Raw genomic sequence first — 17,862 nt, 5'->3', positions numbered from 1 at the left:
GGGCTGTTGTGGGCGGAACAGGCTGTGGTGAGTGCTTCCTTCCAGCCACAAATTCCCCCCGAGCCTAATTAAAGGGGTGTTTTCTAGGGCACACATCTAACTGGTGGTTTGTTTTTAAAATATCTTTGACCTTATCAAAGGGTTTGCAACTGCCCTCTCTCCATGAGAACAGGTTGTTCCCTTGGGACAGGCAGAGGCAGGAGGGCTTCCCTATGGAAGTGACTTGTGTCACTGAAGGGATTTGCCTGTTCTCAGCTTGTTTTTGTGTCAGGTAGTGACATCTGCAGTCTGGTCCTGCCAGACTCTTAGGAAATGAGACGTGCTGCTGTCATAGGAGTGTGAGGCAACGCTGCCAGACTGGTTGTTATTTGTCTTTACATGAGGACTTTGGGGAAACTTGTCACTTTGCAACGTGAGGACTGTCATTAAGGGAGTGACTCCATAATTCCTTCCTCTGCCGATTACCAGCAGAGCTGCTTGTGCTTCCTGAAATCTCTCAACAACTCTGTTGTCAAGTATCAGACTGCCGCTGACAGCAGTGTAGCAGCTTCCCAGCACAGGCTCTCTGTTGGAGGGAGAGCAGCTCAACAGCTGGGAGCAGGATAGTACAGTTCAGAAAAGAAGGGGAAACAGCACATGCAAATACAGCTGCACTTTGCATCATTATCTGCTGCCTGAAAGGTTCTCTCCCCCTGCTGAGGGAGAGGAAGCCTGCAGCTGATGAAACTCACCGCAAAGTCTGTTTCCAAGCCCCACCCAGTGCTGCCTTGACGTGGCACGTTCCTTCCCCCTGCTTTAAGAGCTTAGTTCAAATTATTGGCAGCAGCACTTCTGGAAGAGGCTGGCGGGCTCCAGGCAGCCAGCAGCGTAGCACGGAGCTGAGCCCTGCCAGGCAGCTGAGGGCAAGCACATCTCTTGTCCTCTCTCAGTGCCCACTTGTCCCCTCCATGATACTCTGGTTTGTTGGCTGTTAGAATCTGTGGAGCACTGGGGCAGCCACTCTGATGTGACCTGTGGCCCAGAGAGCTGAACAAGTCATGGGGAAAAGCACAGTCACCTGTTACCAAGTTTCATGTAGTATCACCCAGAGTCTGGGAAGGAGGAAAAACGTGGTTATAAACTCTTTCACAGAGGGCTGCATGACTCCCAACATGTTGTGCCTCCCTTCCATGAGGGCTTTAGCAGCGGACTGTTTATATGTCAATAGCAATTATCAGGAACTGTTACTGAGATTTCAAAAAGCACACCAAAAAGTATGCTCATGCCACTCCAGCTTCTTCACATCTGACTTGACAGGAGCAGTCTTTCTTGTGCTTCAGAGCTGGTGATGAGCATCACACAATGGATTGCTACACACAGGGAATTGCCAAACTATCTGTAACAAAAATCCTCATGAGCGGGGAATAAAAATCAGTGTCTTCCCAGTGGTGAGCGGAGAAGAAACCATAGGGCTAAGCTACCATATATAAGCTATACAGTAAGGGCAAGGCCTGCAACTGTAGCCAGAGAACTGCCATGAGGTGCAGGCTTCATACTAAGTGACTGGATAGAGGTTCAAGCCTAGACTTGGCTGGGGCTTCCCTGGAATAAGCCACTGTGCTTACCTTGCCTGCTTTTACAGTAGGAACATAGAGCTGTAGGAACAAAATTACTGAGCAGTGATGCTATGGAAATAGCCATGGCAGGAAGCGTAGGTGACAGTATGATGCATCTTCTGGTAGCACCAAGCAGGCAGAAGCAAGCTAGCTGCCACCAGTTAAACTGAGTACATCCAACATCACATGCAACTCATGAGTTCCAGTTCCTCTCGGGTATAGATAATTTATTAGACTTTTCTGCATTAAAACCTGACAGGCAGTATAAACTATTTAAAAACACTGATTCTTTAAAAACACTGATTATCTAAAAACTCCCAGCATGGCTGAGAGTTATGGAGGTAAGCGCTTAAAGAAAAAATCTAAAGTTCTTGTCACACCTTCTCTGGGTCGTTTTGCACTAGATCCTGCTGGGGTCTTGAGCTTGTTTTTTGCCTTGGTGGGAGACCTGGAAGCTGCAGCCTTTGAGCTGGAATCTGCTACTGGAGCTGTGGGAGCGCTGGGCTCCAAGAAGGAGCTTTGCAGCTCCAAAGCAAAGTGGTAGTCCATGTGCTCTGGGAACTCCCACACCAGCACGAGCTGGCCACACTTCTCACAGCGCTGCTGGTCTCCCGGCGAGGCAGGAGGGAGCGAGGTGAGCTCAGGAGAAGGTGGTAAATTCTGCTCATTTCCCTCCATAGCTGGCTCTAATTTCAGAAAGGTCCTGGAGCTGGGTGGAGTCGAGGGTGTTTGTGTAGCATCTGACAGTGACTTCTCACAAGGAAGCCTCTTGTAAGGAGAAGTAGGACTCCCATCTCTGGGACTCTGCTTCACAGGGGACTCCAAGCCACGCTGCAGAGAGGCGAGTCCAACACCATCTCTCTGCTGGTGCTCTGGGGAGCTGGGCACAGGCAACTCTGCAGTGGTACCAGTGGGCAGGCAGGTTGCTGCTGCCATCTGTGACTGCTGCCTTTCTGCCACCTTTTGGAAGAATGACTCAATAGCATTAACTGGCTTCTGCCTAAGCTCTTTGCTTGGGCTCCTGAAGAACTTGACCTTGGGCCTCGTAGAAGACATGCTTTGGCTGGCAGTGGCAGTGCCATCAGGCTGGGTATCACTCGTCAGGAAGGTGGCAATGCCTGCAGAGAGATGCGTGGCAGGCTCTGAGAACTTGCTTGCCGAGAGAAGCACCGATATGAGTGGTGGAGACCTGCAAAGGACAGATCAACATCAGTTCGGTCACCAGCCTGGGAAGCAAGAAGCCTTTTGAGGTAGGACTTTAAGCAACATAGAATGTTCACAGGCAGAGGACAGGGGAATTGCAGTCCAAGTACCTGGCAAGGTGTGGGAGAGATGCTTTCTCTGAAAAAGTGTTAGTATTGCTATCTCCAGAGCACAGTCCCAAAGACATAGCAGGCTGCTTTGGGCAGAGCAGAAAGCCTCTTTCCCGAGCGGCATTTCCCAAAGGAAAGGCCACAGGAGCAGGGGCAGCTGACTGCCAGCCTGGACTTTCAGTCCACCACAGGCCAGAGCTGCTGTGAGACTCCCAGTCAGGGTGAGAGGGCCCTTAAGGGAGCAGCAGCCTCCTGGGAGCCTAACAGACAGGACCTTCTTGCCTTAGCTATGCCTCAGTCCTCACTGCAAAGCAAGAGGAAGGAAGTACCAATGAATATCGGAGCTGTGCACCTTAGTTTTCCTTCCTGCCCCAACAGCCTCCTCCCAGAAAGTGCCTTTGTCCTTGGGGGAGGAGAGCAAGACCCAGGTAGCTTCTCTGGCCCCACAGTGCAGGGACTGCCTTGCTGCAGCTGGACATCCCCATGCCAGTAGCAGTCATCAGCTCCGAGTACAGAAGTCAAAGTGTCTGGCCAGATGTGGGGCTAGGAAGAGGCCAGGCTCTCACAGCTGTCCTGCTGCTAACGAGCAGAGGTCGCTGCGCTCTGCTGTGTGTGTGTGCTGGGGATTGCTTCTCCCACCAGTCAGCATAACACTCCTTCCTTTCTGTCAGGTGCCTGGCTCACCCTGCACCTCCTGCAGCAGAACAACCCCTGACGAGGACATGAACCACTTCCTCCCACACTCACCAGGCTGCCTGGTGAGGCCCAGCCATGTTGCAGTTCTGGATGAGGGCAAAAGCATCATTGCACATCTTCTGGGCATCATAGCGGGACAGAGCGCAAAAGCGTGACACCCGGGTGTCTCCCGGCATGCGGATGACCACCATCAGCTGCTTGGCCACTCGGTGGTTCTGCAGAGAGAAGAGATAGTCGAGTTTCAAGCGACCCCTGCAGGAAAGAGCAGGAAAGACCGAGGAGACGGTCTCGCTGCCCAGAACCCTGTGCTCTCAGCTACCACCTCACGATGATGCTGTGGGACAGACGGCAGCTTGACGGCAGAGAAGATACAAGTGCTTCTACAGCTTATGTCACACAGGATGGGAAGCACTTAGTCCTTGCTTTCCTTCAGAGGCAGCTGCGGACCTTTTCTTGCCCCCCGTGCAGCAATGAAGGCAGCAGATTAATCGCACCCTGGCCTGCAGTCTACCTTCTGGATTTGAGCGTATTGCTTCCTCTCACAGCCCACAGCACAGGCAGAGCTGCATCAGCAAAGGGCTTGCAAGGGAGCAGCAGCGTGGCAGGATGAAGGTGTGGTGGCTTTCAGGTCCCTGAATCCTAAAGCATAGGACAAGGACCTTCCTTAGCCCCCCACAGTGTTTTGGGGCAAAACCATCCTTCTTGGCTGGGCTCCTGCACACCTCTCCTCGGGGCACCTCAGCACACAGACACATATCTGAGGGCAAGCAGATTTCTTCCCCCACCACACACCACCCTCAGCTTCCTGCAAACAGCTCACAGTGCAAACACGCTGCATGGCTTCCTGAAGGCCAGCAGGGAGAACGCTATTCCCACGCCTGCTCTCCTTACCTGGCTCCTGTCCTTGGTCAGTCTGGATTCCAGCTCCAAGGCCAGCTGCAGGAGCCAGTGTTGCACCTGGACAAAAGAGTGGTAACAGACAGGTTGGGCCTCTGCTCCCAGGACTGCCACTAGGCCAGAGCAACACTCCGCACAGGGGGAATGCTAGAGGGGGATCAGACTGGAATAGACACAGACTGTCACAAGGCCCCATCTCTGGAGTACTCCTGGAGACATCAGCCCAGGTGAGGGTTCAACGCTGGAGGCAAGGCATTGTAGATACCATACAAGTCCTGCAACATTACCACTAGACTTTGCCAAGTAATTTGGGTCCCCTGTCCTGGATTTGCATCTCCCCTACAAACGCTTCCCACGGTGGGAACCTCTGCCCAGCTAATAGGTAAGATGCATTCTTCCTCTTTCTTTGGGCTAGCTACCTTCTTTCTAGCAACCAAGCCCATTTAAGCTTGGCACCGTGAATACCTTTTGAACAGCACAGGCCCACAGTTTTGCTCATGGAAATTACAAGAAGTTTGGACCTCTTTGTCAGGAGTTAGTCAATACATTTCTGTCAAACGGGGATTTCCCTAATTTCTGGGGCCCAAACCAATTCCTCACACTGAGCCCCTAGGCTGAAATTCAGGGCACTGGGACAGAGAAAAGCAGCAGTTTTGCAAGCTAGTCTCAGCTTTTAGTCTTTTCAACTTCTCCAGGGCAAAGGCTAAGCCTTGTGCTAGATGTAGGCTTCTCCTACCTCCTTCTGCGTGGCCAGGGCTGTCCTTCCAGGGAAGTTCTTGCTGCAGCCAATGGACTGGGGCAGGTACCGGTTTTTGACAGGTTCCTCTTCAATTCCTCTGCACAAGTCATAGAGCCAGGACCTGAAAGCCACAGACAGGCAGGCATTGCTGGGCAGCAAGTCAGCCTTCTGCTGAGCTGTGCTTTCAGCTCTGTGCAAGCTGTGATTCTGCCTCTCATCCCCAGCTCTGTAGGTGCAGCCGCAGCCGAACAGGCAGGCTTCCTTCAGGCCACAAATGCCTGTCAGTGCCACTCCTCTGCCTCTTCTCCTGAGGTGGCAGTCATTTGCTAGTCTACAAGGCACCCCAACCACTGCTCTGGGCCCAGAAGTGGTGTTTCAGGCACCAGTCCAAGCCTTGTAATTTCCTCTGTAATGAGACTGCCAAGCCTGCCTGCTTCCCAGCCTGCAGGTAGCCCTTCCCAAGCGTGGCACCATCCTTAGACACTGCAGAGGAAGGCCAAGGAGCTGGCTGACAGGCAAAACATTACGCTGGGGAGAGTGCCTGGGAGCAAGCAAGACTGGAAGCCTGTTTGTGTGCCTGCCAGACCAGTGCTTCTCAAAGACATCACTGAAATTTTACCTTCCAACCTTCCTAATCACAGCAGAACAACCTGTGACCAAAAGGAAGTCTCAGTTCCTGCCAGGAGCCAAGTTGTGGTGAGTGGTTTATCATTACCCAGTTTTGTCTCCAAAGTGAGTCTGGAGCTCTGTCTCACTGTACTGTGTCAGCTGCCCGATGTACTCTACTCCCAGAATGTCTGTGATGGCAGTGCCAAGCTTGCCTCCCAGGTTACGGCTATGGCATAGAAAGAAAAAGAGAAAGTGAAAACACAAAGCATCATGTGGAGACTATGCCAAGTCTTGCAGCAGCTGTCCCTAGATCAGGACAGCCAGCAGCAGTCAGGACTAGCAGGACTTAGGAAGGGAACTCTTGATACGTAACAGCTCTTCTGCTCGTAGTAGAATGACACATAGGAGTTGAAGTGGGAACTGCTCCTTGGCTCACCCAGCTTCAGTGCTTCACCCAAACCATGCTCTGAAGAATGCCTCACACATTCTTTGCTTCCTCCTACACAGACAGGACCCTTCCTCACAACCCCTCCCTCCATCCCTAGTGAGACACTGAAGGCAGAGAGCAGCCTGGAGAGCACGACCAGGGATCCATTCCTCTGGTAGGATTCCTTCCTACACCAGGAAAAGTACTTGTGCACAGCGTAGATGCTCAAAACCAAACCACATCTGCTCTCTGGGAGCACAACTCTGCCACTCATGCTGGGGCACAGCTATGGCACCCCAGCAATCATCTTGAGCACAGCTCTACCCAGGGAAAGGCTGCCCACAAGATGTTCCTCGAGTGTGGTCCCTTCACTGGCAGGGCTGCAGCTCCCAGGCATGCTCCTCCTGACCTGCTGCTCACAGCTGTGAGGGATTACTGGCAGGACTTCCTCCTTTTCATACAAGCATTGATGAGCAGTTACTGTGGAGTTGAAAGCCTTTGCTGGCTGCTATCAGTTAGCATCAAACGACTCTCTGTTGAGGTGGCCAGGAACAGTTTCCTACCCCTGAGTCACTTTAGTTCTGCTCACACAAACAATGATGACAAACCAACAGGAGCAAATACCACAACAATGAAGACAAACAGGGCTCTCTTCCTGATAAAAGCCTGGATCGTGGAAGCACAGCACCAGCATTTCAAATACATGCTCTTGCCACAGAGCAGCTCAGCCTGAGTCCCAGGCTGCACAAAAGCAGGCAGCTCCCCAGTACTTACATATTGCTGACAGGCAGTTGGCTGAAGAGCTGTGGCACAAATCGTGAAGATACTAGTGTCTGGCGGTTGGGCTTGTTTAACCCACAGGCCAGTTTTGCCAATGTCTGTAACACAGAAGAGGGTGGAAACCCCATTATGACAAACTTTCCACTGACTTGATTGTGAGTCTACCAAACGGCTTGTGCTGTATCACCTCTAAGAGCTGCCTTTGGAATAGCTGCTAGGAAGGACGTGCAGGTTGCACCGTTGCTTGCTCCCAGGTAGTACCCACTTTGGGACTTGGCGCACACTGGCTGGATGCTCTGAAAGCACTGCTGCTTCCAGACTTCTAGCTCTGCAAAGGGCTGGACTCCTGCTTCAGGCAGCTTAGGGGATCTGGGTCTATCATCTGTTCTAGTTAGCTTAGTTTTCCATCAGGCAAGCACGCTAAAGTTTCCAGAGTATCCCCATAATCCTCCCCAGGATTTCTCTCACTCCTCCTCATATTTCTCTCACTATGTCTTGCTCCTTCATCTTCTGTGTTTCTCTTGCCTTTACTCAAGGTCGCTATTTTATTCTTCTCTCTGCAAGGTCCACAGCAGCATAACGCTGCAAAAGGAAATCTGAAAAATACAGAAATGCTAGCCTGGAAGGGATGTTCTCTAACCTGTCTGCTATACAGCTTCCCCTCCCACTTTAATCTACCACAGGATCAAGAATACACAGACCAGCCTGAAATACATTTAACTGGGTGTTTGGGGTTTTTTTGAACAAGTCTAGTAATTTCCTCTTTCACTGCTTTACCACACATCCTATAACTAAGCAGAATTTCTTTCCTGCCCGTTAAGCTATGATCTTTATTGACAGCCTGTTTTACAGGCTTACATACATTCTTTTTTCTAGACAAAGTAGATCCCTTTCCTTCAACTTTTCATATCCAGACATTTTCCAGATGTTCAATTACTGTTATTCTTGTTTCACTGGAGACTCTTCCAAGTTTACCCACACTGTTCCTAAAGTGCAGTGCTGCAAGCTGAACCAATTACTGAGACTTCATGGGGAGAAATAATTTACTTTTTCTGACACCTTCTCTAATTTGCACATGCTGAAACAGGATTTGCCATTTCTACAAGAGCACTCAATTTACTGATTCATCCTGCTGCTTGTCCACAATAACTCCAGGCTACTTCCTGACTTACTGCAACTTAGCCAAAAGCCCGCTGGTTGCTTTTTTCCTATAAACCACTGAAACAGTCAGTGAGGAGCATAAGAAGCACTGCTTGGCTATTTCAGACTGTTTTGGACTTTTCCAAGCACAGAATTTTCAGCACTAGTTTCATCTCCCAGAAGTCTCACAGCCCAGACACATCTGTGCTTAGCATCACCTGAATTCCTACAGCTGATCCCTCTCTACAGGGCTTCGTTGAAAATCATAGAATGGTTTGAGTTGGAAAGGACCTTAAAGATCATCTAGTTCCAACCTCCCTGTCATGGGCAGGGACACCTTCCACTAGACCAGGTTGCTCTGATCATCTTCATGGCCCTTCTATGGACTCACTCCAATAGGTCCATTGTCCTTCTTATGTCGGGGGCTCCAGAGTTGGACACAGTACTCCAGGTGGGCTCTCACCAGAGCAGAGTAGAGGGGCAGAATCACCTCCCTCAACCTGCTGGCCATGCTTCCTTTGATGCAGCCCAGGATGTGGTTGGCTTTCTGGGCTGTGAGCGCACATTGCCGGCTCACGTTGAGCTTCTCATCCACCAACACCCCCAATATTGGCTCTCAGTGGACCTCAGACAGATCTCCCCAGGATCTCACTCTAAACATCCCAATTTGAGTGCAACTCATGGAACAAAATCATTATGGAAAACAATAGATTTTCTTCAGCTAGATGCATGCCCTTCACATAACCTCAGCCATGTTATGTTTTGCTAGGGTGTCAGTATCGGCTTATGCGACTCAGGGTGAGATGCATTAGAAACCTTAAGGTCAGCACCTCACATCTGCAGTTTCCCCTGTACATTAGGCCACTTACGCTGTCAAAGGCGGCACATAAATGAGTTGGGTGTAACTGGGTCATGGTAAAACCATGCTGTTATCCTCCAGCTGCTTCCAAATAGCTCATTCAGTTATTCAGTCTCATTTATCAGCTGGGTTCCTGGTACACTCTAACCAGGTAGCTCACTAGGAAGAAAAGTCCCTCAAGAGAGGGACCTTGAGCTTAAAGCAAGAAATCTCCACCTTGAGTTTTAGGTAACAGAGACCATAGCCAGGGAATGGTTTTTACTGACACAAAATCCCAGCAACTTGCAGGAAGAATACCAGCGTTTTGGGGCACTGAGGTAAGTTGGGTTGCTTTTCCTCTTTCTGGTCAATGAGTCTTTACCTCTGCTGTCTGCGCTTTAGGTGATGCTAAGCCAGCTGCTGAGAGCAGCCACAGGAGCACTTTGTGCATGACAGCAGCTGCAGAAACAACTGGACTTTGATGCTGCAGCTACAGAGGGTTTCCTGCTGAGTGAGATGCAGGGTGATTTACTGAGAGCACCTAGCAGTCGTTTCAGCCTTTGCAAAAGGGGTTATCTGTACAGTTATAACTTTAAAAATGTAGGCTCTGACCAAAATAAGAAAAAGATAAAGACTAAATCAATTCTTTGGATCTTGAGGGAGATAGGCTTCATCCTAGCCTGCTGCAGAAACAACTGGAACTATTAGCAGCTGTACACAGGTACTGGAGCTAATTCTGCACTAGCTCGCCTTGAAACTAGAGCAGTCTGTGAGGCAGAAATGAGCTAACTGAAGATCATCACTGGTGTAGAAACTTCCAGTGGAAGGGATGTTCAACTTGCTTTTTTGCTCTGCTTAACCAAGAATAAGAGAACATCCCTGCTATCCCTAGCAGCTTCTCCCAGCTTCCATTAAGTTTCTATGACAGCATTCTTTTTTTTTTTTTTTTTAAAGGGAGCAAGGAAATTACAGCATACTGCGCTACACCTGAAGAGCTGTGTATCCATACAAGCAAGCACAATGCAGAGATTACCAGGTGAAAAGCCTACATGTGGCTGTGCAGAACACGCTACAGTGCCTCCACAGCCCACTCACTTCTGCAGGTACAAACCTTTACTGCAAAGGCCGAAACGAGTGCTAGGTGCTCTCAGTAAACCACCCTGCATCTCACTCAGCAGGAAACCCTCTGTAGCTGCAGCATCAAAGTCCGTTTGTTTCTGCAGCTGCTGTCATGCACGAAGTGCTCCTGTGGCTGCTCTTAGCAGCTGAGCATCACCCAAAGCGTGGCCAGCAGGGGTAAAGACTCAGTGACCAGAAAGAGGAAAAGCAACTCGACTCACCTCAGTGCCCCAAAACGCTGGTATTCTTCCTGCAAGTTGCTGGGATTTTGTGTCAGTAAAAACCATTCCCTGGCTATGGCCTCTGTTACCTAAAACTCAAGGTGGGCATTTCCTGCTTTAAGCTCTCATTTTTTTCCTGAAGAAAACCCTCCTGGGGGACTTAAACCCCTTTTATTTATAGTGAGCTAACTCATTAGGGTACACCAGGAACCCAGGCAGTAAATTAATTGAGTGCTGACTGCATAGGCCACATCTCTGGGAAAAAAATTCCTCCACTTCCCAGATGTCCTATAATTTCCCTGAAGGTGTGCTCACACATGGCTGCGTTCCCCCTTCAGCTCATCTTCTATGTGAGACTTGGAAGAATGCACAGGAGAACGTCTACAGCACATTCTGACTCTGCTACTCAGAAGAAACCACACGCATACCTTGTTGTGAGAAATCCCAGCTGAACACCTGAATCCGGTGGCTTCTTCTACAGCCACCCTCATTTCTTCCACAATTACTGCACCCATGGTCAGCTGCAGGTCAGGACAATCAGGGTTATCGAAAGACAGTGATGCCAGCCACTCGTTCAAGCCACGTTGCCGCAGCTCCTCTAGAAAAGGGACAGAAAGGGGATCAACATGGGCATTTCCTGCTGAGCCCAGCAAAGGGATCAGTAGCTTCAGCAAGAGCCAGCAAACAGTCACGCGCTTCTGTAACTACATGCCAACAGCAAGAATGAGAAGCACGCACCTTAAAAGCCATTTGTTGGGAAACACATAGATCCCATTTACCATGCTGTTGCTTTGCGGGGGGATAAAGCAGCCCACTCTCTACCTCTGTCAGGAGTGTTACCAATGGAGAGGGTCAGCAGCACCGGGCTCCTTTCTTGCTCCGTTGTGCGGTCTCAAAGCAAAGCCGTTACAGCCGCCCCGCTGTGGTATGCAAAGTGCCGGCCCCAGCGGCCAAAGCCCCATGGGGCTGGGGACTGGGGGCCAGGTCGGTGCGTACCCTTCCCGCCAGGCTGAGGGCCGGGTCGGTGCGTATGTTTCCCGCCGGGCTGGGGTCCGGTCTCCTCGGGTAGCCCCTCCACGAAGGTGGTGGGCAGGAGGTCAGCCCCCAGCGGCTGCCCCCGCAGGGCCCGCAGCCGCTCCCGCACGCTGCCCGTCAGGTCCAGGTACGCCTCGTCGATGCTGGCCCGCTCGATGGCGGCGAAACGCGACAGCACCTGCATCACCTCCACGCTGGCCTCCCGGTACCTGCCGGGCGGCGGCCACAGCATCAAGCCACCGGCCCGCGTAAGGCAGACCACTCCCCCCAGCCCCTCGCCGCCCCGTCCGTCCCCTCTCACCGGGTGAGGTCGGCCTTGCCCCGCGCCTGGGGCACCCGCGCCAGGGCCAGATCGGGGCACAGCGCCCGCGCCTCGGTCGCCCACATCCCGCGGGACACCCCGAAGGCGCGCGCCTCGTAGCTCACGGCGATGACCCTGCAAGGAGACAAGGAAGGCGGTGGCAAGGGCGGGTTCCACCGGGAGGGGTGCGGGTGGCCGGGGGTCCGCTGCTGCCGCCGCTACGAGCGGCCACCTACCCGCCGCCCTGCCACTCGGTGTACTGCACCACGGCGCAGGGGCGGCCGCGCAGCTGCGGGTCGAGGCGCTGCTCCACCTGCATGAAGAAGCAGTCCATGTCCACCAGGACCACCACGCGCTCTCGGCCCCGCGACATCCCCACCGGCGCCGCCACCACCACCGGTACCACCGCCGCCTCCCGCCCGACCGCCCGCCCTGCCGCACAGCCTCCCGGGAGCCGTAGTACCCGCGCGGGGCACGCCGGGAGTTGTGGTTCTCGGGGGTGGAAGAGCGCGATTAGCCGTGGCGCATGCGCTTTCCCCGCCAGCTCACTCCTCCCCACACCCCCCCAGGCACATGCGCAGAGCCGCCGCCGTGCCGCGCGTGCGCCGCGTGGCGGCCGCCCCCTCCTCCTCTTGCCCGTCGGTGGCCGGTGGCGCGGGCCCGCCGCCGCTGTCGCCATGTCCGCCGAGCAGGTGAGCAGCCTCTGCGAGCAGCTGGTGAAGGCGGTGACGGTGATCATGGACCCGGCTTCCACGCAGCGCTACCGCCTGGAGGCGCTCAAGGTACCGGGCCGGGGGGAGGAGGTGCCGGGCTCCGGCCACGCGGGTGCCGCTGTCCGCACGGTCCCGGGACCCGAGCGAGGTGCGGGGACGGGCCGGGTCCGGGCAGCCCCTGAGGTGCTGGGAATCATCAGCAAGTGGGGGCAGGCGGTGGGGGATGCGCCTGCGCGGCGCTGAGGGGGTCGGGCGCCCCCCCCCCCCCCCGCCCCCGGCCTGCTCCCTCAGGGGTCGGGGCTGCCCCCCCCTCCCCGTTACCGGCCGCCCCGTGCCCGTGATATAACTGTGTGTATCTGTCCCCGGTCCTTTCCCAGTTCTGCGAGGAGTTCAAGGAGAAGTGTCCCATCTGCGTGCCCTGCGGGTTGAAGCTGGCAGAGAAGACACAGACGGCCATCGTCCGGCACTTCGGCCTGCAGATCCTGGAGCATGTGGTCAAGTAAGGCAGCCCGTCCCCGCCGCCCGCCCCCCTGCGCTGCCTGGGGAAGGGGGCCGGCCCACTGCCACGCAGCCGCCACCGTGGGCTCTGATCCCCTTCTGGCGCTTCCCGCCTCAGGGATGCACTTTTAGGGCGCAGAGAGTCTGTTCTGCAGCAGAGGACAGTTGCTGTCCTGCTCTGTTTCTTTCCTCCTCTGTCAAAGAAGGAGAGAAGAAAATGGTTTTCGGGCAGGTTGGGAAGGTTGATTGGCCCAGCTCTGAGACACATTGACATCGCAAGATGTAAATAAGCGCACAGGGTTGTCAGCAGGGCTTTGCGTTCTCTGTCATTAGCCTCACACTAACAAAGAGGCTTTGTATTAGTTCAGTTCTGAGATTCCTCTCTCTGCCGCCTCTACAGACCTGATGCTTTGTGCTTTTACTGCTGCTTCTCATGTCTGTTGACCTCAGTGGTGCACGCCCATTTGCCAGCAGCAGTTTTAATTCAGCCTTTTTATTAAAGGCTTCAGCACTGGCAGAGTTAGTGAGCTGTAGTATCTCTCTTTACTTCGGGTAAAGAAGTGATGGTTCATGGAGAATCAAGTCAGAGATCTTTATAAATGTTTTGACTTGGTGTCCTTTTTGTTTTCTCTGTCCTTTTTTTTTTTTTTAAATTGTTTCAAACAGGTTCCGCTGGAACAATATGCCTCGCCTAGAAAAAGTTTATCTAAAGAACAATGTCATGGGCCTCATATCCAGTGTAAGTACCTTCTACCCCAGACTATTCTCTGAAACATGATTTTCTCACTTGGGAAAAGTGAGAGCAGAAGGAAAAAAGACTGCAGTTAGTTAGCACAGAGGACCTGAATTCAATTCTGCATTTCTTTACTTTCTTGCTGTGCATCTCTGGTTGTTCCAATGCTTTTCTCTGTCTTGTAGTCACTAACCATGTCACCTCACATGGCAGGAGGTTGTGAGGCTTGGATGAGATATATAAGGTACTTTATCTTTCCTTAGGAGGAAATTCAGTAAATGTGGATGTTCTTATCCTTTGCAAGAATACTAAAGTCGTTATCTTAGTCGTGTTCTCTATTGTTGTGATTGCTCTTGTGACCAAGTGACCTTCTTCTGAGGAGAATCCTTTTGTTGCCCAGAGTTCACTAGCTATGGGTGATTGGGAGGGTAGGAGTGTCACTCAAGGTAGCTGGGATGAAGAGCTGCCCAATGTTGTGTTTTGTTGTTATTATTTTGTGTGGTTTAGAATATTTGCAATCACTGTGTTTCCCAGGTCAGAATTACAAATGTCTGATGTTTGCTGTTTTGTGTAACTCTGCCCCTCTTCTATCACAGGGAACTCAAAGTATTCTGGAGGAGGAAAGTCACATCAAGGATGTTCTGTCTCGCATTGTGGTGGAGATGATCAAGCGTGAGTGGCCTCAGCATTGGCCTGACATGCTAAAGGAGCTGGATACTCTCTCCAAGCAAGGGGTATGAAACACACCTGTCTGTTCTCTTCTGCTTGCTCATAGTGTGGGTTTCAATCTTCCATTGTCCCGAAGAGAGCCTCAAGGTGGTCACTTGAGACAGGCTGATGATGGACTTAAAAATCTTCACTAGTTTAGGTTATTCTAGGAGATGGTTTCAGCAGAGAGAGGACCATCATCCTCTCTTGTTTCTCTAAGATGTGACGTATCTTTATGCATACTCACTGTCTCTCTACATCTCTGAGCTGGATTTTAGGGATTTTTGATGTTTGAACTGTGCTGATGGAGTGTATTTCATTTTGGGACACCAGGAAACTCAGACAGAACTGGTGATGTTCATCCTCCTACGTTTGGCAGAGGATGTGGTAACTTTTCAAACTCTGCCTACCCAGCGGCGACGAGATATCCAGCAAACTCTCACCCAGAACATGGAGAAGATCTTCAGTTTCCTACTAACTACCCTGCAGCAGAATGTCAACAAGTACAGACGCATGGTAAGAGTTTCCTTTCCTTGGGTTCAGCCAGTGCTGGAGGTGTTTAGGAATTGGGGTACAGCTCTCAAGTTGTTGGGGAAGCAAGTGCAGAAACTGTCTGAAATCTGCTGCTGTCGCTGTGAGGTGGGGATCTGCTGTGGCCCGGGAAGTCGGTGCTGGTCAGGGAGACTGAGTGCACAAGGTTGACAGGGTTAGTGTTGATAGTTTGGATTTGCTGGTCTAAATGGCTTGAGTGGATGAGTGCCTTATCCTTACTGGTGGAAGGCTCCGCTGACACGAGGGGTGTATGGCGTAGCAAAACAAAGGTGTGGTTGTAGCAGAAATGGGTAGATTTGGGGTACTTTATGTAACACACAGTGGTAAAGAGATGCCGTCCTGGGCTCGCATCTGCTCTCTTATGCTGTAGTGGTGTCTTTGTGGCGATGCACCAAAATGCATGAGTTTCTGATGTCTCAGCATTGCATCTGGGCCTCTGTGGTCCTTTTCTCTGAGAGCTTGGGTCAGGAAGCCCGTTTTTTGTCAAGTTGTGGTGAGGAATGTTCTTCCCTTTTGCGTAAAGAGACTTCTTTCCTGAATTCTTACCTAGAGTCAGAGATGTGCAGGTTGGTCAAGATGGCTGGTGAAGGCAAGTCTCTACCCCAGTCTGTTCCTGTGAGAAGGAAGTGGATTTGAGAGTGAAGCACAATCGAGAAAGCAATCTAGAAATAAGTTGCTACGGTGTATCTCTTGTTTTTTTTTTTCTGTGATTTAAAATCCAGAGATACACTAAATGTAAAACTGTGAGGCGATGAAAAACCCTCTCCTATCTGACTTCTGTTCATTTTCCTGGTGTGCTGACATGCTGAAGTAGAACAGACAGTTCTCTGTGCAATTCATGGTGGTGGGTGGGAGACCCTGGTGCATTTTGTAGTCTGGTTGAAATGCATTTCCAGGTAAGGTTTGAATTGCAGTGCTTGAGGCTCTGAAGTGTGGCTGCTTCTGCTAACGGTGGAATCTTTCTGATTGGCAAGGTTGGAGCACCCCAGGAACAAGAAGCCCTCACCACTCCACAGGTTAGCAGATCTTTGGGATGTTTGCACACAGGGTAAACTCTGAGGGTTGGGTGTTCAGTTCCCCGTCTGCACACTGAGACTGGGGAAGATGATGGGCAGTTCCACAAGACCATAATCTGCAGTGCTTACAATTACGCAGTTCTGGCATGGTGGCTCAGGTAAATGCTTGAAACACAACCAAATTAACTTAAAATCACTGCACTGAATACATTGATGGACAGAGTTTCCAAACCAAAACCTTGCAGCAGAAAGAAATGCTTGTCATATCAAACCTGAGTGTCTGAGGAACTCATTTGCATTGGTCAAAAAGATGGTGCAAGCAGTTCATTGCTGCTGTTAAGTGTTTGGAACTGGGAGTCAGGCTGTAAGCTCTTGCCCCAGCTCTCTCTCCAGCTGCCTTTCTGACTGTGGACAAATCCCTTAACCTTTTCAGACATCAATCTCAGCACGTAAAAGCCACCAGCATCTTTCAGAGTCTGGCTTTTGGATGTAAGATGCTCTAAAAGGTCAAGAGTTTCTTCTCTGGAAGCTTCCAGGAAGCACTGAAATTCCTTTCCTTCTTGTCCCCTGTGTCTCCCTGATGCCTGCTGACTGGAGTATCATCTTTTGGATGAGAAGGGAATCATGGCTTAACTTGCAATTGAAAGTCCTGTTGTCTTCCCTGCCAGGGGGCTGTGGAGGTGGTTATGATGGCTGCAGCGATGTCCCGAGCAGGAGACTGTGTTGCAGCCTCTGTCACTAGGGAGCTGTTCTGTGAAGCTGCTTCTGGCTACATTCTCGAGAATAAGCCTGTCCAGCAGTGCCTGGGTGGAAGCATGTGATGTAGCTGCTCACTTACCATCTCTTGTTTTCTTTTTCAGAAGACTGATCTGGCTCAGGAGCCAAAGGTGAGTGGAGATGTGCAGGAATTAATGCATTAGTGTTTCTTAAGACTAAGATTGCTTAGAACCAGGTTTCTCCAGGCTTTGGAGTCTGTTACCTGCGATAGTCATTTACAGGTGGGTTTGTTCACCCATAATACAGATTTCTGGAGAAGAAAGAATGAGGCACAAGTGGAGAAGTGCCCAGGCCTTAACTGGCATCCTTAGCGTGAGAACTTGTACCCTTCTGCTGCCACCTCACTCTCAGTGGTTTCTGATACTGTTCTTCCAGGGTTTATGGCTTTAGGCGGGAACTGGTGTTTCGCTCTGACCTCTTGCCTCCTCTCTGTTCGCAGGCCCAAGCAAACTGCCGTGTGGGGATAGCAGCACTCAACACCTTGGCTGGCTACATTGACTGGGTGGCCCTGAGCCACATCACAGCAGACAACTGCAAGCTCTTGGAGATGTTGTGTCTGCTCCTAAATGAACCTGAGCTCCAAATAGGAGCAGCAGAGTGTCTACTGATTGCTGTCAGCAGGAAAGTGAGTTCTCCTCCTCAGCTCCTCTGGGTCCCCTTTGTTTTCCTCCTGTTCTCCTATATAATACTTCAAATTGAGCAATGATATCTTTGCCCTTTTATTTAAGAAACAAAATTCAAATTTGGCTGCGTATATTGATGATATTTAGCGTGAATGTTATGCCAACACAATACATATAGCAACTGTTGGAACCCTCTCCAACTTCTGTGCTCAGCTCTCCTTGCATTTTTGAAGTTGGAGATCCCCGTTAACCTTTTTTTCCCTACGACTGTGAAGTGGGAAATATTGTCACCAGCTGTGTTGTCTGGCAGCTCAGAGCAATGACAGGAGGATCTAAACAAGTGATTTTGACACATGCGTTCACAAGCAGCTTAGTATCAAGGCTGAGTGTTTATCAGGTGCCTTTACATAACTAGCCAGTCTGCAGTGAAGAGGAGTTAATGCCTCAGGATCAGTTTTTTAGTTTAAAGTTCCTGTGGTGGGGTTGCTTGCGGAAATCCCTTGAGATCAGGAATACCTTAGATATTTTGGCA

General features: G+C 51.2%; 2 protein-coding genes across 3 annotated transcripts in view; one reads left to right on the top strand and one right to left on the bottom strand.

Annotated features, from left to right (window-relative positions):
• Positions 1-1,809: 1,809 nt before the first annotated feature.
• On the bottom strand, positions 1,810-12,143 carry POLH (DNA polymerase eta). The gene is made up of 10 exons (XM_074168917.1): positions 11,947-12,143; positions 11,711-11,845; positions 11,371-11,618; positions 10,803-10,972; positions 7,051-7,154; positions 5,956-6,075; positions 5,238-5,361; positions 4,496-4,561; positions 3,656-3,819; positions 1,810-2,784 (listed from the first exon to the last, which is right to left on the bottom strand). Exons 1-10 carry the CDS (start codon positions 12,081-12,083, stop codon positions 1,929-1,931), a joined length of 2,124 nt encoding a protein of 707 aa, XP_074025018.1. The 5' UTR covers positions 12,084-12,143; the 3' UTR covers positions 1,810-1,928.
• A 173-nt stretch (positions 12,144-12,316) lies between these two features.
• Positions 12,317-17,862, top strand: part of XPO5 (exportin 5) — a 31,250-nt gene continuing 25,704 nt past the window's right edge. The window contains exons 1-7 of one of the 2 annotated variants that reach the window (XM_074168063.1): positions 12,317-12,492; positions 12,801-12,922; positions 13,588-13,660; positions 14,251-14,388; positions 14,696-14,878; positions 16,791-16,817; positions 17,147-17,332. In XM_074168063.1, the coding sequence (XP_074024164.1) occupies positions 12,388-12,492; positions 12,801-12,922; positions 13,588-13,660; positions 14,251-14,388; positions 14,696-14,878; positions 16,791-16,817; positions 17,147-17,332 (834 nt within the window). In that variant the 5' untranslated portion in view covers positions 12,317-12,387. The remainder of the gene's footprint in view (positions 12,493-12,800; positions 12,923-13,587; positions 13,661-14,250; positions 14,389-14,695; positions 14,879-16,790; positions 16,818-17,146; positions 17,333-17,862) is intronic. The other variant, XM_074168061.1, reaches the window with a different exon arrangement.

The sequence above is a fragment of the Numenius arquata genome, chromosome 2 (genome assembly GCF_964106895.1).
Source record: "Numenius arquata chromosome 2, bNumArq3.hap1.1, whole genome shotgun sequence".
Lineage (NCBI taxonomy): Eukaryota > Metazoa > Chordata > Aves > Charadriiformes > Scolopacidae > Numenius > Numenius arquata.
The sequence above is the reverse complement of the archived record's forward strand: the minus strand, read 5'-3'. Positions and strand labels throughout refer to the sequence as shown.

Excerpts from the sequence above, each read along its gene's own strand:
- POLH (XM_074168917.1), bottom strand. The coding sequence starts at position 12,083 with ATGTCGCGGGGCCGAGAGCGCGTGGTGGTCCTGGTGGACATGGACTGC. Across the intron at positions 11,619-11,710 it reads GGCAAGGCCGACCTCACCCG|GTACCGGGAGGCCAGCGTGG; the intron begins GTGAGAGGGGAC and ends GCCGCCCGGCAG. Across the intron at positions 2,785-3,655 it reads GGGCCTCACCAGGCAGCCTG|GTCTCCACCACTCATATCGG; the intron begins GTGAGTGTGGGA and ends TGTCCTTTGCAG.